This window comes from Babylonia areolata, chromosome 2, assembly GCF_041734735.1.
Source record: "Babylonia areolata isolate BAREFJ2019XMU chromosome 2, ASM4173473v1, whole genome shotgun sequence".
Classification (NCBI taxonomy): Eukaryota; Metazoa; Mollusca; class Gastropoda; order Neogastropoda; family Buccinidae; genus Babylonia; species Babylonia areolata.
Genome location: NC_134877.1, coordinates 51,897,547 through 51,924,216, shown reverse-complemented (window position 1 = coordinate 51,924,216; position 26,670 = coordinate 51,897,547). Strand labels below are relative to the sequence as shown.

The 26,670-nt window shown below is 37.2% G+C and overlaps 2 protein-coding genes across 4 annotated transcripts in view; one reads left to right on the top strand and one right to left on the bottom strand.

Moving 5' to 3' along the window:
- Positions 1 to 12,021, bottom strand: part of LOC143274855 (DNA polymerase lambda-like) — a 13,349-nt gene extending 1,328 nt beyond the window's left edge. The window contains exons 1-9 of the mRNA XM_076578817.1: positions 11,191 to 12,021; positions 10,248 to 10,325; positions 9,349 to 9,456; positions 8,415 to 8,594; positions 6,445 to 6,573; positions 4,041 to 4,209; positions 2,349 to 2,440; positions 1,113 to 1,274; positions 1 to 494 (exon numbers count right to left, since the gene is read on the bottom strand). The exon at positions 1 to 494 is cut by the window's left edge and continues 1,328 nt beyond it. Coding sequence (XP_076434932.1) covers positions 387 to 494; positions 1,113 to 1,274; positions 2,349 to 2,440; positions 4,041 to 4,209; positions 6,445 to 6,573; positions 8,415 to 8,594; positions 9,349 to 9,456; positions 10,248 to 10,325; positions 11,191 to 11,898 — 1,734 coding nt within the window. The 5' untranslated portion in view covers positions 11,899 to 12,021 and the 3' untranslated portion in view covers positions 1 to 386. The remainder of the gene's footprint in view (positions 495 to 1,112; positions 1,275 to 2,348; positions 2,441 to 4,040; positions 4,210 to 6,444; positions 6,574 to 8,414; positions 8,595 to 9,348; positions 9,457 to 10,247; positions 10,326 to 11,190) is intronic.
- An 83-nt stretch (positions 12,022 to 12,104) lies between these two features.
- The window catches only part of LOC143274839 (Fanconi anemia group I protein-like), a 46,702-nt gene continuing 32,136 nt past the window's right edge, over positions 12,105 to 26,670 (top strand). The window contains exons 1-11 of one of the 3 annotated variants that reach the window (XM_076578791.1): positions 12,105 to 12,164; positions 14,761 to 14,877; positions 15,443 to 15,515; positions 16,702 to 16,832; positions 17,699 to 17,784; positions 18,288 to 18,413; positions 19,620 to 19,785; positions 20,262 to 20,350; positions 21,105 to 21,234; positions 22,403 to 22,495; positions 25,780 to 25,916. In XM_076578791.1, coding sequence (XP_076434906.1) covers positions 14,794 to 14,877; positions 15,443 to 15,515; positions 16,702 to 16,832; positions 17,699 to 17,784; positions 18,288 to 18,413; positions 19,620 to 19,785; positions 20,262 to 20,350; positions 21,105 to 21,234; positions 22,403 to 22,495; positions 25,780 to 25,916 — 1,115 coding nt within the window. In that variant the 5' untranslated portion in view covers positions 12,105 to 12,164; positions 14,761 to 14,793. Of the gene's footprint in view, positions 12,165 to 12,519; positions 12,605 to 14,760; positions 14,878 to 15,442; positions 15,516 to 16,701; positions 16,833 to 17,698; positions 17,785 to 18,287; positions 18,414 to 19,619; positions 19,786 to 20,261; positions 20,351 to 21,104; positions 21,235 to 22,402; positions 22,496 to 25,779; positions 25,917 to 26,670 lie in introns of those variants that run through there. The other 2 variants (XM_076578806.1, XM_076578799.1) reach the window with 2 other exon arrangements.

Genomic DNA, 26,670 nt, shown 5'->3' with positions numbered 1-26,670 from the left:
TGTTGTTGCTGACACAAACAAGAGCTGTCACTATGGTTAAAAATATTTCAAGCTAAACCCTGCCTCCTTCTGTTTACGAGGGACTTAAAATTATCACAATTTTATGGGACTAAAAATTATCACAATTTCATTGTAACAGATAAAAAGTAGCATACTAATATGTTTAATAAATATAGACAACACTAACTTACTACTTCTTCCTGAATTTCAAAGAATGCATACGTGCACACACACTTTTTTATATGGTTGCACAAATACATACACACACATACACACTAACAAAACACACATCCTACACACACACATACACGCATTCGCACACATACAAACACACACACGCACACATCACTCCACCCCAACCACCCACCCACCCACACATAACACATCTAATGATCTCTCTCCTCTGGTGGTCTGAAGGGAACACCCAGAGCCGCCAGGACAGACTCTTCTGTGGGCGTGGGAACGATGGTGCCCTCGTAGATCTTCTCTTGACCCTGTGGAACAACACACACAATGGCCAGTCAGCTTGCATGTCTCCCTTCTCAGTGAAACCTTACTGCATTTACCGATGCCAGAGTGACGTGAATTATTTTCCAGGTGCTTATTTAACACAGTACTTTGCATGGCTTGATGAGGGGGACACACTCTCCCCAAGGAGGGCAGCCTGAATTTCACAGAGAAATCTGTTGTGACAAAAAAGTACTGCAATAAGAATATTATCTGTTTTGCAGACAGTGCCAGCCACACAAAAAAGTGGCAATAATTGTGGATCCAGATTTTTTTTTTTTTTTTTTTAAGATAGAGCAAGACATCAGCAATGTTCGTCTTCTGAATATGATCATTGGTGAAGACTGGAACCTTGTACGGGACGCAAACATGGACTGTTTTAAACACAAACGTGTCACCAGCCCAATGTCAATGGACAGTATGGAGGAAATGATACTGAATCAAGATCTGACAGATATATAAAGAGACTTTAGTATGGTTAGTTGAATATGCATGGCTCAGACCAACACCATTTCAACAAAAGTTGTCTTGATTTGTTTCTGAAAATATGGTTCAATATGCAGAAGAAATGTACATCAAATACGGATATCATACAGACAATTTACCTTTCTCACAACACCTTTTCTCAGTGCATGCTCATTAAGGGACATGCCCATTTTCTTGCATAGGTGGCGCAGGGATCTGTTGAAATGGGCAGACCCGGTGAAGTAGACCAAGGCACAAGCGTATTCCTCATAGGGCACAACGATGATGTCCAGTCGGCGATGCTGCATGGAACCACAGCAGAATTAAAACATACTGATATGAAATTCTTGTATTGTGTTGGACAATTTTATAAAATTTGTTAATATTGTCAATTTCCAGCAAGTTCATATGTGTATCATAATATTTATGCATGTGTGTACTGACAGATTTATTTATCATGTTGATTCATATGATCTGATCAAAACTAATGGTAGGCAGGATCTGTTTGTAGATCCAAGTAAAGGCTAATGTTAGGTTGAAAAAAGGTTTCAGATCCCAAAGCCTTTTACACCCATCACAGCAGTGAATTCATGAATCCTCTGTGTCCAGGGCTCAGCAAAGGAAGGCCTAAACCTCTCATTCCACTATTTCAACTTCCCCAGGTACCCATTCATACATGGGTGGATGGGTGGAGTGAGTTAAGTGCCTTTCCAAAGGACACAACACCATGCTGAAACCTGATCACTGGTGAAAACTGCATCAGAAGTCCAACACCTAGCCAATTCCGCCAAGGCACCTCAGTTATGCTACTGTACACACACACACACACACACACACACACACACACACACACACACACACTTGGATTTTTTTTTCACCTTGCATTCGTATAAATGGAATGAAAAAAAAGGATCAGACTGGATCTGTCACATTAGATTTCCCTTATAAAATTCATACTGCTCTTCCCTAAGGACAAACAATTAAGCTGTCACAGCGAGTGTAAGCTGTTTTATTTCCTCTACATGTGTATAATTGCATGAAATATGATGGGTGCTGCAGCCAAGCATTCAGAATGTTGGACTTTCACCTCACAAGCCTATGAGGTTCATGGTGCGTACCCTACCATCACTTGATGTGGTTACTGGTGGTGGTTAGTTCACTTAGCGCCTTTACTTTCAGTAAAAATAAAACTCCATGTATCTTATTACCTGCTAATCAACTATCTCTGTCTTAACCCGATCATAAGGTAAATAACTATTAACTGAATGCACATGCATGGTAATGATAACTATAACTAATACCACATAGAGTGGAGAGAAGTGAAACCAAACATTACACATGCATGCATGCATGCACACAGCGTATGTTGTCCCTACTTTTCTGTCCTCTCCTGGAAGCTTGCAGACTCCAAGGTATTTTTTCTGGTTGCCGTCATCTTCCACAGACACCAAGTCATCCGTCAAAAATCCTGACAAAAAAAAATTAAATAAATAAAATAAAAGATGACGATTAACAGATATACCATTGCTGGTAATCATGGTCATCGTTCAGTTAAAGTAACTGACTCAAATTTCTTTATAACTGCACTTGCACTATTTACTGAGTGATAATATATAACTTTTACACTGATCGGAAAAGAAGAAAACCAACAACAATGTGCATACTGTTGTTCCTCTATATGTTTGACCTCCTAATGACAAGAAGTGGATTTCTTTGCCTCAGCACTTTAATCTTATTTATTGTTACAGATGGTGTATTGTACTGCATTGTATTGCATTGCATTGCATTGTATAGTAGGACAGGGTAGAGTAGGATAGGGTAGGTCATGACATGGCATAGCATAGTATTGTATTGTATTGTATTGTATTGTCACAACAGATTGTCTAGGTGAAATTGGGGCTGCTCTTCCTGGGAGAGTGTGTTACCACAGTGCAGCCCCATCCATATATTGATATTTTTTTGTGTCAGCAAGTGTATTTCTTTTCTTGACAAAGTGGATTTTTTCTACAGATTTCCTGCAGAATCAGCGAGAAAACCTGTATGGTTCGTACAACGTAAATTAATCTAACATTGAATGGCTGCTTAACAGAACCTGTAAGAAGCCTCCATACAAAAAAATGATCCACTACATAAGTTCTCTGTGACTGACTGAATTCAAAGAATCAAGGAAAACAAAGTTTAATCATGGTAATACTTTATTTTTCACAGTCATTTTCTTTTCCTACGGTTATAACAACATCAAAATCAAGTACACACAGTGAATCTTCACTCAGCATGGGTGACTATGTTTTTACACTTTTAACTCCATTACCCTTGGTGAAATGAGATCATATGGTAGGCGTTTGAAGTGCAGTCATCTTTCAGCAATCGTGTCACTGATCATACTTTTAAAATAATGTCATGCCATCCCAAGATAGTCCAGATAATGGTGACTTACAATTGACCTGTAAAGTCATGTCCCACTGAGGCGACAGCTCTTCACTTATGAGCATATCTAATGAGCTGTTATGGGGTTAAAGATAATACTTTATTTTTCACAGACGTTTCCTTCTGTGTTTTTAATAACCCAATATCAAAATTAACAATACCCAATATGATGAATCTCAAATCAGTGTGGCTAACTCTGCTCCACTCTGCCAGTCTAACTTTCCCTATGTAATGGCAAATCCTCCATTGATGATGTTAACAGCAGTCATTATCTAATACCAACATCAGTGGCCCTGAGTTCATTGACTGTCACATGTAGCTGGTTCATTGTGTGTTGAATGTGAATTGTGCTGAATTGATTGAAAAGAACCTTCTTTGCGAGGGTGGAAAAAAAAAATTCCCTTTGCCACATTCCACACATGATGAAGCCCCCATAACAAAAAACATCATGACAGTCTATTACTCCACCCAGGTTTCGTTTTATCTACCACCAAGGTACTTCCACACTTTTATATGTTTGTCCAGAGACCTGCAGTCCCACCTATGTTTCTGTGTTTTCATGCTTTCAAAAGAAACTATCAACAGGATTAACGTAATCGACATGATTCCATAACTTCCTCACAGAACGCTTTGCTTAATACCTGTATCTTTCAGGTGTTGTATGAGCTTCCCAAACAGGCCTTTCTCTGAGCGGCCATCAGGGTGCGTGAGCAGAACGTCCACGTCCCCACAGTCCTTCTTCCCCCTCCGGTATGACCCGCATGCTTGAGCGATGATTCCTGGCTGGATCCACTCCGCCGCCTCTCTCACCTGTGGAATAAAAGAAAAGGTGTCATTTTCAACCGTGGAGGTAAAGAAAAGGTGTGATTATCACCTGTGGCGGTAAAGAAAAGGTGTCATTTTCACTTCCGGAGGTAAGAAAAGGGATCATTTTCACCTGTGGAAGTAAAGAAAAGGTGTCACCTATGGAGGTAATAAATAAAAAAAAAAGTGTCATTTTCACCTGTGGAAGTAAAGAAAGGGGATCATTTTCACTTGTGGGGGTAAAGAAAAGGGATCATTTTCAGCTGTGGAGGAAAAGAAAAGGGATCATTTTCACCTGTGGAGGTAAAGAAAAGGTGTCACTTTCACCCATGGAGGTAAAGAAAAGGGATCATTTTCACCATCATTTTCACCCATGGAGGTAAAGAAAAGGTGTCATTTTCACTGTCATTTTCACCTGTGGCGGTAAAGAAAAGGTGTCATTTTCACTTCCGGAGGTAAGAAAAGGGATCATTTTCACCTGTGGAAGTAAAGAAAAGGTGTCATTTTCACCGTCATTTTCACCCGTGGAGGTAAAGAAAAGGTGTCATTTTCACCGTCATTTTCACCCGTGGAGGTAAAGAAAAGGTGTCATTTTCACTGTCATTTTCACCTGTGGAGGTAAAGAAAAGGGATCATTTTCACCCATGGAGGTAAAGAAAAGGTGTCATTTTCACCTGTGGAGCAAAAGAAAAAGTGCCATTTTCACCTACTGAGGTAATGAAAAAGTGTCATTTTCACCTGTGGAGGTAAAGAAAAGGTGTCATTTTCACCTGTGCAGGTAAAGAAAAGGTGTCATTTTTACCTGTGGCGGTAAAGAAAAGGGATCATTTTCACCTGTGGAGGTAAAGAAATGGCATCATTTTCACCGGTCGTGGAAAAGAAAAGGGATCATTTTCAGCCATAGAGGAAAAGAAAAGGGATCATTTTCAACTATGGAGGAAAAGAAAAGGGATCATTTTCACCTGTGGAGGAAAAGAAAAACTGTAATTTTTACCGGTGGAAGAAAACAAAAGGTGTCATTTTCACCTGTGGAGGTAAAGAAAAGGGATCATTTTCATCTGTGGAGGAAGAGAAAAGCTGTAATTTTCACCAGTGGAGGAAAAGAAAAGCTGTAATTTTCACCTGTGGAGGAAATGAAAAACTGACATTTTCTTGAGCTAATTAGGAAAGAAAATGAAGGTGATTGGAATTTAAAATCCACTGCTTTTTTTTTTTTTTTTTTTTTTTTTGACAATATGTCAGAATGATGGTATATTCTTCTTCTAGACTGATGAGCTGCAATTCCGTATGAACAAGTGGACTTTTACGTATGGTTTTAAAGGCAGCCATACTCCAGCTGCAAGGGTAATAGAATATATATAAAAAAAATCAGATAAACATGTTACCAAGGACCCAAATATCATTTTACAACCGAGAACTAGCATGTATTTCAGAAGACTTTCCACAAACACACTGTATGTGTCGGTTGGTTTTTACTTCATTTCAAACAAATCCATCACATTCCTAGTAAACGAAACTTCCTACCTCTTTTTGCCACAAAAACAGTGACATGCTATTTTTGGAATATGTGTTTTGACCCCTTGAAGATGAATGCTCCAGAGTGGAAATTTCCATTCCCTTCCAGCATGCAAAAAAGTGCCCCAGGACAGAAATTTCCGCCCACATCACTGTAAAGAATTTTTCAATCTAAAAATCATTCAATTACTTTCTTTCAGTGGTGTGGATGCTACAATTTTCAAAAGGAATTATTACCCTCCGTGACCAAAACATCCTTTGGCAAATAGTTGTCACTGTGCATGAAATAGACAAAGCACTGAAAGGGTTAAGAAGAAAATCCTTGAGAGATGTAGAGATGAACAGCAACCGAAACTAAAAGAAGGTAGACTACTCAGCAATCTTCTCTGGTTATCTTTTACTGGTTAGCTTCCTTGCCACTCTGCCTTGAAAAGAAAAATCAACTTGGAAAGGTTTATTATTATTGCTGTCATTGTTGTCATTGTCACTGGTATATGCTGAAATGTGAAAGGCTGTTTTTATATAAAATACAAATTAAAGGATAGTAATAACAGTTGTATATAGATAAATTAAAAGATCTGGTGGTGAGAGAAGGGGGCAAAAGCAGTTGGTGCTGCACTGTGGTGACACTCTCTACTCGGAACTTTTACACAGAAATATCTGTTGTGGTAAAAAAAAGTAATACAATACAGTGCAGTACAAACAAACAAAATATCAACCACTCACAACTCTTTCAATCTCGGCTGCCTCTTCCCTAGGCATGCGATCCAACAGATCGTCATACAGGCGAACTCCCACTTTCTGTTGGTGGGTCAGGTTGGCTTTAGTTTTCAGGTCGTCAAGTGTCCGGAAACCCTGAAAAACAGTACCACAAACATTGTCAGTTTCAGATTCAGTTTCTGAAGGAGGCCTCTCTGCCTTTGTACAAATCATACATGCCACACCACATCTGCTAGGCAGATACCTGACCAGGAGCATACCTCAACGCACTTTCATCAGGCCTTGAGAGCATGCGTACACATCTGTGTAACTTTCAAAGTGGATTTCTTCTACAGAATTTGCCAGTGGACAACACTCTTATTGCTATGGTTTCTTTTTCAGTGTGCCAAGTGCGTACTGCACACAGGACTTCAGTTTATCGTTTCATCTGAATTACTAGATGCTCAGTTTGATTTTTCCAGGTAAACTTGAGAGAAATGGTGACAGCATGATTCAAAGCCAGACCCTCATGGACTCTGTATTGGCAGATGGACATCTAAACCATTCTGTCACCTTCCTCCTGAAACAAACATTTTCTTTAGTGTAAACTGTTAAAAGGTAACAGTTTGAGAGTGATGTTCACACAAGATACTTTCATTCTCAGTGTCTGTCAGTGTAAACCAAGAAGCAGAAGTTTGAGAGCTATAATCACAAAAGATATTAATCACTGTCAATGCCTGTCATTGTAAATCATGAAGAAAAGGTTTGAAAGCGATGTTCAAACAAGATACTTCACTCTCAATCTCTGTTATTATAAATCAAGAAGCAAAAAATCAAGAGTGATGTTCACAAAAGTTAAATTACTTTCAATCTCTGTCACTGTAAATTATGAAGTGAAAGTTGGACAGCTAGCAATATTCAAAAAACATCATTTTGTTTTTTCCTATAAAGATTTACAGGACTTATGAATGAAAAAAAATTGTAGAAATGTCCAGTCTAAAAATAAAAATCAATACTAGGAAATAAAACTGACATCTTTAGACTATTCTATGTACAGTCAATATACTCATTAAAGAAGAGATTAAAACTAGTCAAATAAGAATTCCCAATAGCTGACGATATACTAACCCCCCCACTCCCCACACACACATACTCATGTTAAGACAATAGGGTATTGCAAAACAATATTAACAAATGAAAACATCCAACAACAAAAAAAGGGTATAAGATTACTAAAAATGACATGCGCGCACGCACGCACACACACCCACACACACACACATGCACACACACACACACACACACACACACACACACACACACGTTAAGACCATAAGGTATTGTACAACAATACATAAATAAAAACATCAAGGGAATAAATCGTATATATAAGTAAAATGCACACACACACACACACACACACACACACACGCACACACACACACTCACACACACACAAACAACGTATGCATGCACATAACATATGTCACGCCAATAAGATTAGAACATTAACATTAAGATACATGAAATCCAAGTAAAATAAGAAAATATTTAAAAATCACTTCCGATCACACACTGTGACATGACTGATTGCAACACCAATTAGTGACTGACATGCACACGTAACACAAAGCTGGTCTTTGTGTAGGTGTGTAGGAGCTGTATAAGAATCAGTTAGGTGTTGGATTTTCGATCCAGTATTCACCAGTCATCAGGGTTCAACACTACATTTCAGCATGATGTTGTGTTCTTGGGAAAGGCACTTTACTCATATTTTCCTCACTCCACTGAAGTAAGAACTCGTGTAAGACATCGGTCAGGACAGGATAAAAGCATGGAAGAAGAGGATTGCGCCCCACCTTCTTCTGTTGAGCCCTTGACATAGTGAATGTGAAGTCACTCCTCCACCCCGATGACCGTAAAAGGCTAAGGAGGACCATCTAAATGAAGGGGCAACAGGCTCAACATGACCTCCAAGAAAAGAGCCACATACAAACCTGCTGGTACCAGGCGTTGGCTGTGGTGGGGCCTGCCCCCCACACGTCGGTGAACAGTTTGAGCACACGGACCTGCTCGCTGGACTGGAACTCGTTCAACTTGCGCAGCTCACCGCTCTGTGCAATCTCCCAGATCTTGTCCGCCAGCTTGCTTCCCACACCTTGAAGAGACCGCGCCTCCTGCAAGGATTGAATCAACAGAACGTTCAGTTAACTTCCTGAAAGCTGAACATTGGTGAAATGAGGTCAGTCCTTGGTGAGATGAGGTCAGTTCTTGGTGAAATTAGGTCAGTTCTTGGTGAAACGAAGTCAGTCCTTGGTGAAATGAGGTCAGTGTGGCAGGAGTTTGAAGTGTAGTCACTGCTTTCTGTGCTCTTATCAACAGCGTCATTGATTTCGTTGAACAAAGGAAATACAATCCCAAAAGGAAGAGGTCCAAATACAGAATGGTTACTGACCTGTAGGCTCTGTTTTATTACCTTGATGAGATGATAGCCCTTTATTGTTGAGCACACTCATCAGCAGCAGTTAAGGGGTTAACTAAATTATCAATATCAGTGCTTTTTCTTTTGTTCATGAATGTTGTATTCTTTTTCTTTCCTTAACCATATATTCTTTTACAGTTTTGTTTTTGGTTCATTTATTCAGTTATTTATCTGTTAACATATTTAACACTATTCCTCATAAAAGCAAATAGGATCTGTCCAACAATCTGTTGTTTTCTTTTGATGCAAAGATAAGATGTTCAGAATGTAAAATCAATGGATAAAAACACACATACACAAACACACACACAAACATAACACACCAAAAAAAAACGACAACAAAAAACAAAAAAAACAAAAAAACATTCAATTTCTTTGCTCCAACTGCATGTGAGTAAATTAAACATTGACACAAAATGACAACCATATGTGCATTCCAAACAACCAACCTCCCAACTAGTGATCTGTTTGGGGTATCTTCTCAAAGCAGCAATGGCTTTCTGGTACCCAAATGCTCGCCACTTGTCATTGGTACTCTCATATGTCTTCACCATCTCCTGAAAGAGTACATTATGAATAGAGTAAATATCATTTCAGTGTGAAAATGTCTGTCTCTATCAGTATGGCTGCGTTCACTGTTGGTGTCATGTTTGAAATTATGGATCTCAAATAGTCAAAATAATATACATCTTCAAGTCAGAAGTCAAAATTTATCTTTTGTTTTTAAACAGTCTGTTTCTTTTAAACTTTCTGCTTTGTTCACTGTTGTTTTTCGAAAAAGAAATAAGTATCATTCTGACCTTTACTGATTATATTTGCCTTCAAATAATCTATTTTATGTCAACACAAAAAATATTATATGCATACATAATTTCATAGCTTTCGTATTTTTCAATTTTGTGTCTTTGACTCTGACTTTGAGTATTTCCATATTGATGAACATCATCTGTGAAAATCAATATACACAGAGTACAGTTGTGCATTCCAGATTAGTTACTTCAGCTCATAACTTGAACAACTAAAGAAAGAATACAAATGTACAGAAGTAATTGAACAGCAACATTCTTCACATGAAATAATAAATTCTGTGACAACCTATTCTATCTGAAACTGCACTACTTCTCAAATTCACAGCATATCAGTTTATTCATACTTCAGTTGTATTGAACAATTCATATCTAAATATGGGGGAAATGTGTGTGTGTGTGTGTGTGTGTGTGTGTGTGTGTGTGTGTGAGCGTGCGCGCACGCATGCACATGTGTATGTACACATTGTGTGTGTGTGTGTGTGTGTGTGTGTGTGTGTGTGTGTTCAGCATGTACATGTGTACACATGCGCATGTATTACCTCCAGTTTGGCAGTGATGTGCTCATTCAAGTTTCTTTTTGGAGCCTTGGATGACTGAGCACAAATCCATTTTCCCACCTGATAATGATACAACCGCAATTAATTAGCACACATGTATATTTACACATGGGATATATGATGCATCAGTGCAACTGAGGCAGACATAATGAACACAGAGAAACAAATATTCTGAATATGGAGAGAGACAGACAGACAGACAGACAGGCAGAGACAGAGAGAGAGACAGACACACACACACACACACACACACCCACACACACACACACACACATACACACACACAGATATTTGAACCAGGAAATAACCAGAAAAAAAACTGCCATTATGCAATGGTCAACTTTAAACAAGTTGGATGAGGAGGGTTTGAACACTGACAAAAAGTGAACTATCACTGTCAGAATTTTCACTGATCTTAATTACTCTCATTCTCAGTCTAGAGGTAATATCAATATGGTTTGAACATTGACAAAAAGTGAACTATCATTGTCAGAATTTTCACTGATCTTACTCTCAATCTAGAGATAATATGTGTGTGATAAGCACTCTGATGAGAAAAGTAAAACCACACACAACACATTCAGCTAAATATCATTAAATCAGCTTCTGGACACCTTTCAGAACTGCTTCAAAAGACTAATTCAGTAACTGTGTTGTGGTCCAAGATGCAGTATAACCTTATTTCTGGGCACCTGGCCAGAGAAGATTTTAAACAGCTTCTGCTATATTGACAAAAACTGAACAAATGCAGTACATGACCATGGGTTCACTTCCACAATGGGACTGTCTTAAAATTAAATTTTAACATGATTAGGCATCAGGATCATTCAGGATTCTAATGTGTTACTGGAGCCCTGACAAACAACAAGAAAATGTACAGTAAACTACTATTCATTTCTGCAAAAACAAATGTATAACAACTTACAGGCACTGATCTTTTCTCTGGTGATGTGCTTGGTGTCGTGTCTGCAGAGCTGGTCGAGGGTCCATTGGTGGAAACCACACGGTCATCTGATGCTTCGTCGTCACTCGGAACATAGTCGCTGTCTGTTTCTTCTGACTCTTCTCCTTTGGATTTTGACTTGAAAGCATTCCACATGACACCAACTTTGGGAAACTGTTGTTCCGGCCTTGGTGGTGTGTCTTCTTTTTCAATTTCTTTAGTTCTTGTTTGATTTTTGTTCCAAGCTGTTGAGCTGGTAGTGTCATCATTGTCTGACCCTTTCCTTTTACAGGAAACTGAGATGGGAAGAAGAAAATCTTCTGCGGTTGCAACTGCTTTTTGTCGCAAACAGGCACTCAGCCATGCAGTTTTCAAAATAACTCTGTCAGTCGGAGGAGTGTCAACTTTCATTATTCTGCACATTCTCTCTGATGACATTTCATCGTCTACAATAATATGGGTGACTTCGTTCGTAACTGAATCTTTCAGACATCCTCCATGGTTTTGCAGGTGTGATCTGAACAGCTGTAGACGAGCCTTCTGAATTCCGGCTGGTAAAATGTAGAACACAAAGCCTTCAAAAAATTGTGTTCCGGACTTTGTGGAGCAATCGACTTTCGGTTTTGATCCTTTGGACCTTTTTACTGAAATATTGTGCATATCATCACCTTTCCGCTTTTGAGAAGCCATTCTATGAATAAAATAACACAAAAAAACCACAGCAAAGCAGTTTTTGGTTCAATTTGATGAAAAGTAGACTGTTCGACTGCAATCAGAGAATTGCAGACGCCATGATGTAAATAAACAGAAAGTTGATAAAACAGAAGTGTTCATTGGTTGCTTTCAAGCCAACATTTGTTTCATCTAATTTGGTTGGTTTCGTGGAAAGACGGAAGCTCTGACCAAGACTGGCGCCATCTCCTGAAACTTGGAAACATCAGCTGGAGTTTCAGAGGGTATCAGAATAGATTTATAGTTTGTTTTTTATACGTAAAGCGTTTACATGGTAGCTATTTGAAAAGTGCATGCAAAATTAGGCTGCATAGTTTCCATGACTTGATGAGAACGCCCTTTCATTTGATCAGTCTGGCTCCTTTGATGAAAAACTTTCAGTTCCACGAAGTGACCAAACTGAAGTCCAGTGAACAAGTAAATCAATATGTCTGTATGGTTTGTTCTGAACTATCTGAGACGTTTAGTCTCAATCTACATCTTATTCTTTCGATACTGTAATAAACGTCAGTTTTCATCGTATTGAAGGTTCCGACTTCGTAGACTTGAAAGTACAATTATGATTTTCCTGTCAAAGGAACGAAACTGAACGGAAAGAACACAAGGGAAATCGTGTGGATGTTGCCGCAGTATCACAGCTCGGATAATCAGCTTCAACTATAGGGTTGGGGGTGTTTACGGCTCATGAAGTCTGTGATCGATATGCATTATTGACAGCAAACAGTCCCATACATTGCCTTTCTTTGTATCCACTATCAGGTCTTCCTATCACTTGTTTCTCAGCAGCTTTTAACAGATCCACAGATCTACAAATATAGTTGTTATTGAGCCTTAATACCACGAGAAAATTAACAATACTAAAGCTATTCAAAGAAGAGCAGTGAGATATGTCACACAATTGCAAAATTCATTTATTTATGCCTGGTTAACATTCCAGCTGACCAGTACTTCCTGGCAACTCCCATGCCAGATGCAAACACTCCCTAAAATCCTAGAAAATATACACAAAAATTAGCACCTGTAATATATGTTTTTGTTCTGTGTGTTTTATCTGCACTTTGATTATGTTAAACACAGCTAGCCAGGTGTATGTTGATAGGATTACATGTCATTAAGGTAACATATCAGTAGCAGTACGTGTAATCACTATGTTAAGTATGTTCAATAGCATTGTGTGCCATTGCCACTATGTTCAGTAGTGCTATGTGCCATCACTACTACATTCAATAGCGGTACAAATTTCTGGAAATGCCTGAAAATCTGAGTTATTTTCAGAAATGACTGATTTTCTAAAGCAGCTGTTACAAATTCACATAGAAAACCACTGAAACAACAGAAAAAAATATCCCACTCCATTCCTTCCCAGCCCTGTGATATCACATGTGAACAAACAAGTCTATTTTAGATGGATAGATAATAGACACTGAAAAGATCACATGAAAAAAAATTGAAGAAAAAAAGAGCAAATAACCAACCAAACTTCATTCCACAGAAATAATTATATATGACTCTTGGCAGCAGGTGCTTGTACATTTTTTCAAGTTTCTTGAGAGGTTCGCTGTCTTGCCTGATTATTGATAAAGTATGATAGGTTTCAAGTATTATAGACTTTCAGCAGAGTTGAAAGGAAAATCAGGTGCACACAACACTTAGGTTTGCATGATACCTCATCAAAGGAACTGCAGTATTTCAGTTTATTTCATTTTCTGAAATTTATTCCATTGAGACAGCAAAGACCTGCCATGAAGTACAGAAACTTTTTTTTTTCTTTTTTTTTTTTTAATCTTTTTTTATCATTGTTTAGATTGGATCTGGCCATAGCTGTATATATGCATGACAGGATTTGCTATTATAGTCAAGGCTCCCTTCAAAACATCATTAACTTATGATATAATCATATTGCATGATCCCGGAACATTCCCACCTCACTCTACTCAATTTGATTTTTGTAGAAAATGAAATAAATTCTAAGGTATTCTAGTTAATTTATTGTACAGAGTATTCTTTATCCTCCTCCTCCATCATCTTCAGTATCCAGCACCCCTTCATCCATTTGAAAGAGAATTACAAAGAAAGCAAGACAGTGAGAGCAAATTGCATTGTATTGAGTGCAGTAGGGCATGGTGATAATGATATGTAGCACTATTGACATGTATTGTTATTGGGATATCGGAGGTACCCAAAACATTCTATGGAAACGACAAACCGTTTGAGTTCAGTTGATCAAGAATTATACATGTGCAGGCAAAAGTAAATTGGCATCCCTGTACTGTCAGTGAAGCAATTGTGCTTTACATTATTCATCACCTGTCTGCCTCCATAATGTCCATTTGACCTCCTGTTGCCTCTGTTATCTTGTTCTCAGTTTTCTTATATATCACCCAGTGCATTTGGTTCCCCCATCCTGTCCCCAATCCTCTTTGATGGTCCTTTTCTCTGCATCTTATTTGTGTGTTGTAACTTGTTGGATAAGGTTGTAGCAGATGATCTTCAATCTAAAGGAAATAGAGCAATAATTTGCATGCTAATCAATGTCAAGTAGATTTGATGGGATACTTAACGACAAGCAAACAGCCACAAATGGATAGTCTTTGCTAATTTGTTTCTTGTGAGACAACGCAAAACACACCAAATGTTATGCATGTCTCAATAAAGTTGAGATAGTCTTATGACCATTGGGTATCTGTGTGGAGAGAATTCCAGTTAAGAAATGATTGTATAGCGTATTTATGTAAGCTTATTCAACAGCATACCTGTTTGTGAAATAATGTAAGATGATGTATAAATGTGTGTACACAAATTTTGTTGTTGTTTTTACAGTTTTGATCTTCCACATATCAGGAAATCCTGACCATGGAGAAGGAAATTGTGAAGCTGTATCAGGATGGGAAGACAGAGAAACTGAAGGATGTTGTAAAAGGACAGACGCTTGGCAGTGTGGGTATCTTGTAATTAAGCTTGCTGTTCTCTTTTCTTCTTCTTCTTCTTCTTCTTCTTCTTCTTTTTCTTCTTCTTCTTTTTTGTTTTTTTTAAACCTATTTAATCAGTTTGTAGATGAATTGTTTTGTATCATGCATGGACTTTATATTTAATCTTTTGATATATATTATGAATAAATAACTTAACCTCTACTCCAACAGTCGACACACTGTGTTAAACAGACAGGTAAGAGTTGCAGATGTTATCTTGTGGGCACTTGAGAACAACAGAAACTATTGTCTACCACCTTAAAAAAAAAAAAAAAAAAAAAAATCCTTTTACTCTTATAACTGCTCCTGCAACTGTCATGTTTGTGTTTTGCGTACCACTGCTGCACAGGATAACAGATTGTAATCTCAGTTCTTTTCATGATATAATTCAAGCTGTTAACTATTTTGGTTTTATGAACTTGTACGAGTCCAGCAGAGTGTGTTTGCTTCTGTTCAGTTTTGTCATGGCCATTACATGTCTGGTAGCATTATGGATGAAAAAGACTGATTTTTATTATTCTTTTGTATTTCAGTTACGCTCAGCAGTTGACAAGTCCTTATGCAACTCCAGGGATCCTCTTGTTTTCTCCAAGGCTGTATTTCAAGGTTGGCCCTGATAGTTTTTTTATGATTTCTCATTGGGGTCTAGAGTAAGTGTATAAGCGTTTCAGCCACTTGATAATCCAAAGAAGATCTCTGATGTGAGAGCAAACTAAGTGGTAACTTAATTGAGAAAATCATGGTGAATAAAGTAAAACACTTAACTTTTATGGAAGTACAGTTATTTAGCAACAGTTACTGAACTGGTGTTAAAGAACACACACACAGATACACATACACACATGACACACACGGTAAATCTTAGACACAGATCTTAGCTTTTCCTTAATCCTGGTTTTCCAACAAAGGCAAGGACAAATGAGGGAGTTTTTCAGTTGTGAATGCATTCCTGTGCACATAAATTTAAACAAGAGAGGCAAGGCCTTCAAGACTCACTTGTGATAAATTAAGTCCCATAGTATTAATTACAGAGTAATTTCCCTTTTTTACTATCTACACCAAAACGTTTGCAAAATAAATAAAAATTCCATGCTTAGCAAAAGAAGTTCCTGTTTGAACAAAAAATGATAATAATGACTCCTCTTGTTGTTGTGTCAGAATAAGAGGTCAAAGTACCAAGTTTAGAGAATACAAAAAATATAAATATAACAGTAAATGCAGTTTGCATATAATTTGGCTTCTTTTTTAATTTTTTTGTGCCCATCCCAGAGGTGCAATATTGTTTTAAACAAGATGACTGGAAAGAACTGAATTTTTCCTATTTTTATGCCAAATTTGGTGTCAGCTGACAAAGTATTTGCAGAGAAAATGGCAATGTTAAAGTTTACCACGGACACACACACACACACACACACACACACACACACAACCAAACACCGGGTTAAAACATAGACTCACTTTGTTTACACAAGTGAGTCAAAAAGGAGGGACATTTCTTTCACAGAACAACACAAAGTTTGATCATTCACTAAAAACACAAAAACAAACATTTAACACAGCACAAACTTTCACAGCACATTCTATGTCCAGTGACCCAAACTGTACAAATTATCCATTAAAAAGAAAAGAAAATGATAAGAATTTTGATAGGATGATAATAGTAATTGATGAATAAGATAGAATTAAAACAAAATAAAAGAAATAAACTGGTAAATTTAAACACTTCTTTTTGTTTTTTGATGCAGTTCCCTGTTGCTAATAAAAATGCTGAATTGAATTTACGTGTGTGTAGGTTTAGACTGTGAAGATGGGGAGAGTGCCGACCTGATGGTGGGCATGTTCAAACACCTAGTCACCACCCTGGGGAAAACTGACTTCAGCAACAAACTGGCTGACGACATTGTTTGGTTGCTGCTGATGGAGGTCAGTCAGTGTCTTGTGATGTATCGCTGAGATAAAGCCATGTTTTCTAGATGTGGAATGTGAAGTATAATATATATAGATATAGATAGATAGATAGATATTTATATATATATATAGATAGATAGATAGTTATGGTGAATAACGTACCTATATATATAGATAGATATATATATATGTATGTATGTATAAAATAAAAAAAAATAAAAAAATAAATATATATATACATATATATATATATATGTGTATAGTCTTTGATAATGTCATAGGTTAGATTTGTGCTTTGTCAGTTCTTTTTGTTACAGGACATCTGCACAAAGTGGGATTTTTACCTGGAGCAATTAGACTTATAGTATATTTTTTGTTTCATGAGATATTATTCTAAGGGTAGTTTCCATTTATGTATTTCTTTACTTTTCATCCTGATTGCCTTTTTTGTTATCTATTTATAAGTAAATTTATGTAAATGTAACTATGTGACTATATGAATGAAAGATTTTATTATTTTAAAAAAAATACACAAAGTGTATTGTGGTTTTTTTGTGTGGGCTACACTTTGAGCTTGATATTTCTCTTTTTTTTAAATATTATTTTCATGTATTTAGTTTGATAATTTATCTTTTTTTTAAAATCAAATATGACGCTTGTATTTCTTGATGTCGTTTTTAACCTTTTCTTCCACTTATACTGCCACAGAATTATATAAAGCTGGGGGGAAAAGAAAGAACAGAAAAAAGACATTTGGAAAAAATTACAAAAAAAAAACAAGACATATTCTGATAAGTGGATGTGATGTATACCAGTGTGTGAGATTCAGTATCGGTGGTGTGAGTGTATCAGTCAGTATGTCCAATGTGTTATGGTTCCAGAGCAACAGGCTGACAGGTCCATGTCTGGCAGAACTGGCCCAGTTTTATGTGGACTCTGTTAAATCCGGCACCTTTCAGGGAGGAAAGTGAGTTGATGCCATTTAAGTGTATACTCGCGTGTAAAAAGCTTGAGTCAATGTGCAGAAAATTGAGCTTTTATTCATTAGATTTAGACTCACTTATGTTAGTTGTCACAGATTAAGGTCACAGCAGCATGCCATTTAAAATCACTCTGTTGCAAAATGATCTGCTGCACTCTGTAGCAAAGTGATGTGCTGTACTTTTATTTTTTGTGTAATTTCTGTGTTTGATTAAAAGTGGGTATCCCATATGAGTGTTTGGCTTGAAGGCCTTGTCTTTCTTGTTATCCTGTCCTATGTGTTGCCAGTTCAAGCCAGAATTCATATCTTCCTTGTTCTGTCTCTCCTCCACCCCCACTACCTCTCTTTTCTCTGTGTGGCTTTCTTTTGCCCCCCATCCACTCTCACAACCTCCACCACTACCCCTGCCTCTACCACCCTTCCAGTCTATTACTTGACTTGACTTGATTTCTCTGTGTTGGTCTACTGAATAATGCATTCTTTTACAGAGCCATGAATGTGTTTCCCAAGATTCTGTCGGTCATCGAGTCACAGGAGTCCATTGTGTACCATGACAGTAGCATGAAAGGGGCAGAGTTCAAGGGTCATGTTCTCAACAACCTTTGTTCCTGCAAGTATGTGACATGAAAGTCTTTGTGTTGTGTATATTTATTTATTCATGGGATTATTTTTACATAGAAGGTTGAGGGTCTTTAAAACATGCCTTTTTTTTAACATCTCATTTAAAACATGCTCAGCCAGCAATGTGCAATGTGTTGTAATAGCCATTGTTTTGTGTCTAAATCTTTACATTCTTCAAACCAAACCAGAATCTTACTTTAGAAGCTAATAGTAGTGTTCTTTAGAAGTGGTGTATATAATAAATATATTGTTTACCTTCACAGAAGATAGTTTTTAATTCATGTGATTTTGATTAGCATAAAATATTTCTGACGAAGCAAAATCAGTATACTGAGTTGCTGACCCAGGACCAAGCAGTTTTGACTGTCGGCAGTCATCATTGCACATTGAGCATTGTATTTAAAAAAAAAAAGATAAAAAAAAAAAAAAAAAGCTTGTTTTGCCACAATTCCAATCAAATTTTCAAACACTTCAGAGAGTAGGCGAAAACCTACTTTGTCTGTTGTCTATGGCAACAGCCAAAACCAAAAATAGTAGTCATGGTGGGCAGTTTGTCAGCTGCGGTCCATAAGGGGAATTTCATGTGACCGACGATTTTTTGTCGCGATCAGAAATGTGTTCATGCTTGAGTCTTTAACATTGCTTTGTTCTCAGTTTTGAGCCCTATTGACTGTTGCAGGTCTGAAACAATCAACCCAGCTTTAGTGTCTCATTTGACCAAAAGCGTTTGTGCCTTGTGTGCCTGTAAATGGAAACGAACGAGATGAAAATGAAAACAAATAGGCAGAAGGAAAAACAACTTAGTAGTTGGTTCTGCCTTGAGATTTGGTATGGAAGTACCTGGTCTAGTGTGTGGCATATGCTTTGTAAAATTGTTTTTTTTTTACTTTTTTTATGGTGCGGTTGGTTTTGTTCTGGTGAAAGGTAAAACCATGTTATTTGCATGACAAAGATATCAATTTGCAAAATAGAAAATGATGACATGGATTATGTGTTAGTATGTGGGGTTTGGAGTACTGTTCAATGCCAAGAGTACAAAAAAAATCATAATTTATGTGTAAATGGAAATAATTGTTATTAAAAACAAACGCACAAAAACACACAAAAATCAGTCCATCTTTTAATACAGAATTGAATAGCATGCAGAACAATTAATTCTGATATTAATGTTAATATCTGATCATTTATCAATGGTGCAGGTGGTCCCCCCAGACTGTGATTCACCTGGCCGCCATGTTCAATGATGTGCCATTGTCCTCTGATGAGCTGCGGTTTGTCCTGGAAAAGATCATCCGACAGTTCGATGACCTTGACCTCAGAGACATACCAGCCTTGGTGTATCAGCTTCTTCTCCTGTCAGAGAAGGTAAATAACTATATTGAGAAAAGAAATAGGAACCCAAAAAATCAGTTTGAGTTTGGGCATTCTGTTCACACTTTTAGATACATAGCTGCCAGTTTCCAAGATTTTTGGAAATTTTCTGCTTTGTTTTTGTTGTTTTGTTTTTGGTTTTTTTGTTGTTTTTGTTTTGTTTTTTATTTGTCTTTTTAATTTTTGTTAGTAATCAGTAGTTCTCAGATTTATGATTGATTTATAATTGATTTGGTATGATATTAGTAAATGATCATCTTTGAATTGCAAAGTCATGTGTGTGTGTGTGTGTGTTTTGTACTTGTTACATGGCAGAAAAAAGGATCCAAGCTGCTTAAATCTAATGGAGAGGCAAGTATCAGAACAGTTTGAAACATGTTACGAAAGTACGCATTAACCTTCAACAGAGCGATGTTGAGTCTTACGGTGTCACTGTAAAGGCCACATCGGTGAACGGTTTGTTTTTGCAGGGCCACAAGCGACTGATCCTTGAAGGAATCACATCGTTCTTCATAAACAAGGACAGTCTGGCTCGCAGCCAAAATAACATGATGGACAGGTAGGTCACAGTTCAGTTCACTTCGTGTTTACAGCCCAGCTAACTGCTGGTGGTCAGCTAGAGGCTGAAGAATCTGTGTTTTATGGAATATGAAGCAGTGTGTTTTTTTCTCAGCTTCGACCCATGTGCCTGATAGTATAGTGCACTGTATATATATATATATGGCGAAATGCTGTCGCAAAGTATGAAACCATTTCATGAATCATTTGGATCTTGATTTATAGAGCATAAAAAATTGTATGGCTTAACCAATATGATGAACCAGATCCTGTGTCCAGAATGCACTTAGTGCATGTTAAAGAACTTACAGCAACGAAAGTGTTGTCCCAGGCAAACTTCTGAAGAAAAATCCACACTAATATACATGTGTATGTGTGCTCATGATTGAAAGCCTGACTTAATGACGTTGGAAACGAATGATGAGTTCCTTAATAAGGCAGCTGTCAGTCGGCTCTACACAGGTAGGCAGCTTGTTATGCAAATGACTTTTGTCTATAAAGCGCCTAGAGTTTGATCTCTGTTTGAAGATATGTGCACTGTAAGTATCAATAATAATTATTATTATCAAGAATAACATAATGATAATAATTGTTATTCTTCTTCATCGTTTGTTAGGTGCAACTCCCACGTTCACTCATATGTACACAAGTAGGCTTTTACGTGTCTGACCGTTTTTACCTCGCCATGTAGGCAGCCATACTCCGATTCCGGAGGAATAATTGTAAATGAATCTTGTCCACATGTGTGATGCCAGCGAGGACCTGATGGAGGACACACTGAACGTGGACGTGCTGAGGCAGACGGAGGGCACAGCCATCTTGCACATCTCCTTCGCCGTCATGGAGCAGAGGGAGCTGGGCCAGGAGTTTCTCAAGTACCTCAAGGTGGGCCGACCGCAGTCGCCACAGTTCGCTACCAGGGTTTGTCACTAACGGGAGCGCTGAGCGGAACACTCTGAAAAAACAAATTGCACTCTGGAAAATTCCTTGACTCAGAGCGCTTGCGCTCTTGATTTTGAAAAGACATAAGCATACACTACTGTATCTAAATTGTTATTCCATTGTCCATCACAAACAAGAGTCAAAAGCGCGATCGTTTTGCATTTACCGAAGTTTGAAAGCCATCTGTTTACATTTTGTTAGTTCAACCGGAAGTAGGCCTAGTGAAGTGTGGTCCAAGGAAGAGAAGGCCAAACTTTCAAAAGCGTCAGAAAACTGAGAAGCCGGAAAGTGAGAGTGAGGAGAATGGATTAAGTGACTCAAGTATCGAAGAGGAATTGATGTAAACAAGAATTAAAGGTGAGAAAATGAATTTATGTTTGAGACTTGTTGCTCTATGTTTTTAGTGTGCGCTCTTAGTTTTCAGTTTGCGCTCATCAAAATTCTGAAACTAGAGCGCAGGCGCTCATGTGAAAAAATGTTAATGACGAACCCTGGCTACAGTTCCCAGTTCCTATAAGCCCATTCACATGTTTATCTGATGGTTTACTTAGTTTGTTAGCAGTGAGATTATGCTGTACAAATTGAATAGTTCTTTTTGTGGGTTTGGTTTTGTAATTGTCATGAATCTTAGTTGTTGTCGTTGTTTTTTCTTCTGTACAAAATGACCAAAGTGACATTGAGTTTAAATAATGGGATCATGCTTTTAAATTGTCTGCACAAATGCAGATTTCTGCTGATATGAAAATTACATTTTTCATGAAAAATAAGTGTCTATTGGAAAAATCAAATAATTAACATGCATGTTCAAACACACACACACATACACACATGCACACACACTATTGGATTGGATTGGTTATTTTTAAAGCAAGGATTGAATCCGTAATCTTTTAAAGGTAGAAAATAACCTCAGGTTAACCCTAGATTGCACAGATTTCCTTATTTTGAAGAAAAAAATTTCTTGGTGAGCATGCACCTGAATCCCTATAGTTTTTAGATTTTGTTTTAAGCAATTCCCATGTCTGAGAATGGATCATCAGTGGACAAGAGTTATGATTATTGCGATGTGTCCATGTAATTTTTGCGGTGTTGTTTCCCTTGATTTGAACAGGCCTGGCAGTTTTCCTGTGCTTCAAGGGTGTTGTCTCCATTCAACGTGGCCCTGGCTCTGTCCATTGCTGGGATGAACGTCTTGAATGAACAGGTGGATACGATGAACATCAACATGTGAACAGTTGCTTTGTATATTTTTTTTCTTTGTTGATACTATGAATATAAACTGGATGGTTGTGGTTTCGCATTTTTTCCTATAGATTGATTCAACATTTCTGTTGTATTTCTGTTTGTTTGGGGTTTTTGGGGGGTTGGGGGGGGGGGGTTGTGGTTGTTGTGTCTTTTTAGCAAGTGTTTAGCAAATGTTGGCAAAAAAAAACAAAAAACAAGAGAGGCAAGGCCTTCAAGACTCACTTGTGATACACTTTTAAAAAAATCTAATCGTTAAAATGTGTTCTGTATTTGTCATTATAAAGCTTCGGGTTAAAAGAAAAAGAAAAAAGAAAAAAAAAAGTCCTAACAGCAGATTCGAACCCCGCGTGTTCGGATGAGAAGAAACTGTCTTATCCATTACACTATCATGGCTCGTTAACTGACGTTCAAAAATATGATATTTAAACATGCTTTTTTTAAAGGGCGATAAATCGATTGTGGTATTCACAGTGAGAACGCTGTTCAAATCATATTATTCTGGTGCATCTTGGGCATTCAAAAAATCTTTAAGGGCAATTAAAAATTCTTTTTAAGTCCACGGTAAAGGAGACGTGGCTATCATCGCAATCACACTGCAACATTTAGACGTTTTCTCTGGATCTAGATAGATGTACAAGTTTAGTTACACCCGGTCGACACAGTCGATTCAATTTCTCTTTTATGTTCATTCTTGTTTTATAGTTTTAAAGTTGATATGAAAATTTAGTATTTTGTTAAACTAATAACATGTAGAGCCAAGTACAAGTACTTCTAAACGTTGTATGAAGTGAAAAGGACTTCATTTTGAGAAACGTCAAGACTGGAAATTTTTGCGTTTCATCAATTCAAGGGTATTAACTCTCATGGTTTATTATTTTTAACTATGAAATCCAACTGATTCTATGGATATCTTTATGGCAGTTTGGGACATAATCCAGTAAGTGATGAGGCGTTCACAAATCTTTCTCTGAATAAATATTTAACGGTCTCCTTCTCCAACTTTCCATCACATGTTAACGTGTATTGTCCATTGAATATAGGATTGAACGGGCAGGTCAACAACTTGAAACAAAATGGCGTCGTTTGCGAAGAATATGAGCACGCGCTTTGAATGTGTATAAATATGTGTACGCAGTTGATTTTTGCCCATGACCTTCAGGGCTCCCCTGTAAAGTCCACTCGTCGTATTGATTTTAGTATTTTCCAAAAAAGACCACTTGGGCGAATGAACATAGTAAAGCCCTGTACACTGAGAGTAAAAATACACAAGCTTTTTATGTATTGAGTATAATTTTAAAATGTAATGTTTAAGATGGGAAAGATCAGTTTAAAGCAAATTAAGTCCCCTAGCATTAATTACAGATTAATTTCCCTTTTTTACTATCTGCACCAAAATGTTTGCAAAATAGATATAACTTCCATGCTTAGCAAGAGAAGCTCCTGTTTAAACAAAAAATGATAAAAATGACTGCTCTTGTTTTTGTGCCAGAATATCAGATCAAAGTGCCAAGTTTAGAGAATATAAAAACTATAAATATAACAGTAAATGCAGTTTGCATATAATTTGGCTTCTTTTTTATTTTTTTGTGCCCATCCCAGAGGTGCAATATTGTTTTAAACAAGATGACTGGAAAGAACTGAATTTTTCCTATTTTATGCTTAATTTGGTGTCAACTGACAAAGTATTTGCAGAGAAAATGGCAATGTTAAAGTTTACCACGGACACACAGACACACACACACACACACAGAGAAAACTGAACACTTTGTTTACACAAGTGAGTCAAAAAACAATTAAAAAAAATTGTGGATTTTTTTTTTTTTTTTTTTTTTTTTTCAGAAAGAATGTTTCTGTTTTAGATTAGATATGTGCATGTCCCTTTTTTAAAAATTTTTTCATTATCAAATATTCTGTCAAATATTTGTTCATGTGTGTACTGTCTCTTCATCTCTCTACACCTCAGTCCAATCTTCTGTTTTTGAATTTGCCAGCAAGTAACAAAGTGCCTCTATTCAGACGTTTTGTGAAGATTGCCAGCTGTCACCTGTTTTATTTTCTTCTTGTTTATCACAGCTTGTGTTGTATATATGTCAAGAATTCCTTAAACCATGCATGTTTGATTTTCTTCTTTTCAGTCATAACTTTATCAAGTACATGTATATACCATACTTTTTGGCCAACAGGGTGCTGCAGTGCATAAGCCACACCCCTGAATTTAAAGAAAAAGTCAATTTGAACAAGTATAAGGCACACACATTCGATAAGTGGCATCTGCTGAAAAGTGAAAGTCCTGCTAATAGTGGATGTTGTTTTCTGAGAAGTAATGACATCAGAAAACTATATTGGAATTTGACATGTTTTCATCACCTTCTTGACTCGGCTCTGTTACTCCATTTGACCACTTTCTTTTTTTCCTTAGACGATTATACAGACTTCAGTTGAATGTACGTTGTCATAAAGCCCCAGTTCATTCACTTTTTCCATCAGAATCCTGTCGTCAAGCCTTGCTTCAAATCCCATGCGCCGTTTTGCTTTGCGTTCTGCTTTCAAAAAATGATCAGCTTACTTCTGATTACTCTACTTACACACCATAAATTTACGTGCAACTCAGACACTGCTTTTTATCATGGCCTGAATGTGAATGGCGATCAGTTCAATTATAATTTGGTGTAATATGTGATTTGGTTTCAATATGAGGCGATGGTGAACATGAACTATGTCGAATCGAGCAGTGGTAAGACTGAAGTGTTTATGTTCAGGATGATCATGAGCATTTATTATGATCAGTGATATTGTCATGTATTGAGTTTGTTGTGATTGGTGACCCCAAATGATGATCAGAATTTCGTTTTCAGACACAGATAAGGCGTATACAGCTGATAAGATGCAGGGGTCAGATCTGAGTGAAAGAGAAGCACCATGTAGGCTGAAAAGTACAGCACATCAGGTGTTGCTTAAACCATGCCCATTTGAATTTTTTTCCATTGCCTTGCCAGAGATAATTGACTGTTAACACTTACTTTATCAGGGATAATTGCTTGTTAACATTTACTTTAATTTTGATGCAAGCATTTCTGATAAATATAGTTATGTTTCCATGTTTTCTTTCTGAAAACGTTCTCCTTGCCCCAAAAGGGGTCAGGTGAATTAAAATCTTGAAATCTTAAAAAAGTTGATTAAACCATGCCTGTTGAAAAGCTCTCCCATTCCTACCCTCAGTGACTGTTGATTGTATGTGGACAGATATTGGAGTTCCTGAAATCGACAGTGCTGCGTAGTTTCCGTGACCACCAACGCCATGAGCAGTCGTACTGGGTGAGAGAGAACTTCTCAGAGCAGCGAGACATTCAGCAGATGGTGCTGGAAACAGTGACCAGCAGGTGAGTACAAACATTTGAAAAATACCTGAGTAGGTTTTGTGTGGGTGGGTTGTGTGGGGTTTTTTGGTGTGTGTGTGTGTGTGTTTGTTTGTTTCGATTTATACAGGCTTCTCAAAAAATTAGTTCATAAAAGCAGGCATGTTTTTCTGTCATGCAGATGATTTTGATTATGCTGGCTGCTTAAAGTTTACACAAACAAGCTGTTTTGGGCACTTGCCCACAATGAACAGCTTAAAAAGTGTTTTTGAAAAACTTAATTTTTTGCCCAAAATTTACATTTATTCAATCATTTATCAATGATCGCTGTTGTATTTCATTAGAAAAAAAAGGAATAGCATGTACAAGAAAGCGCCTCTGGTTATGAGTGGTGATTATTTATTACATGTTTGGCATACACCACCGTTTGTCAGAAATTCAGCATTTTGGTTATGACTTCCATCTGTTATTGTTAATGTTGACTGTATTCAGATTTTTAAAAAAAATCTTTTTATGTATTTTTTTTCTTTTCCATCTATTCTGAATTGTCATATTAAATTTATATACAAAATAAAACGGTGGTCGACCCAAGAAAGTCCGGGAAAACACAAAAAAAAACAACAACAAAAAATTCAGCATCATTTCAACATGCCACCAAGAAGAAAACTGTGCATGTTCCTGGTTATAACTTTTTGTAAACCATGGCAAATTTTGCTCATTAAAATTCTATACATGACCTACACTGTTTTGAGATCATGGGAGTACTTCGAAACGAAAG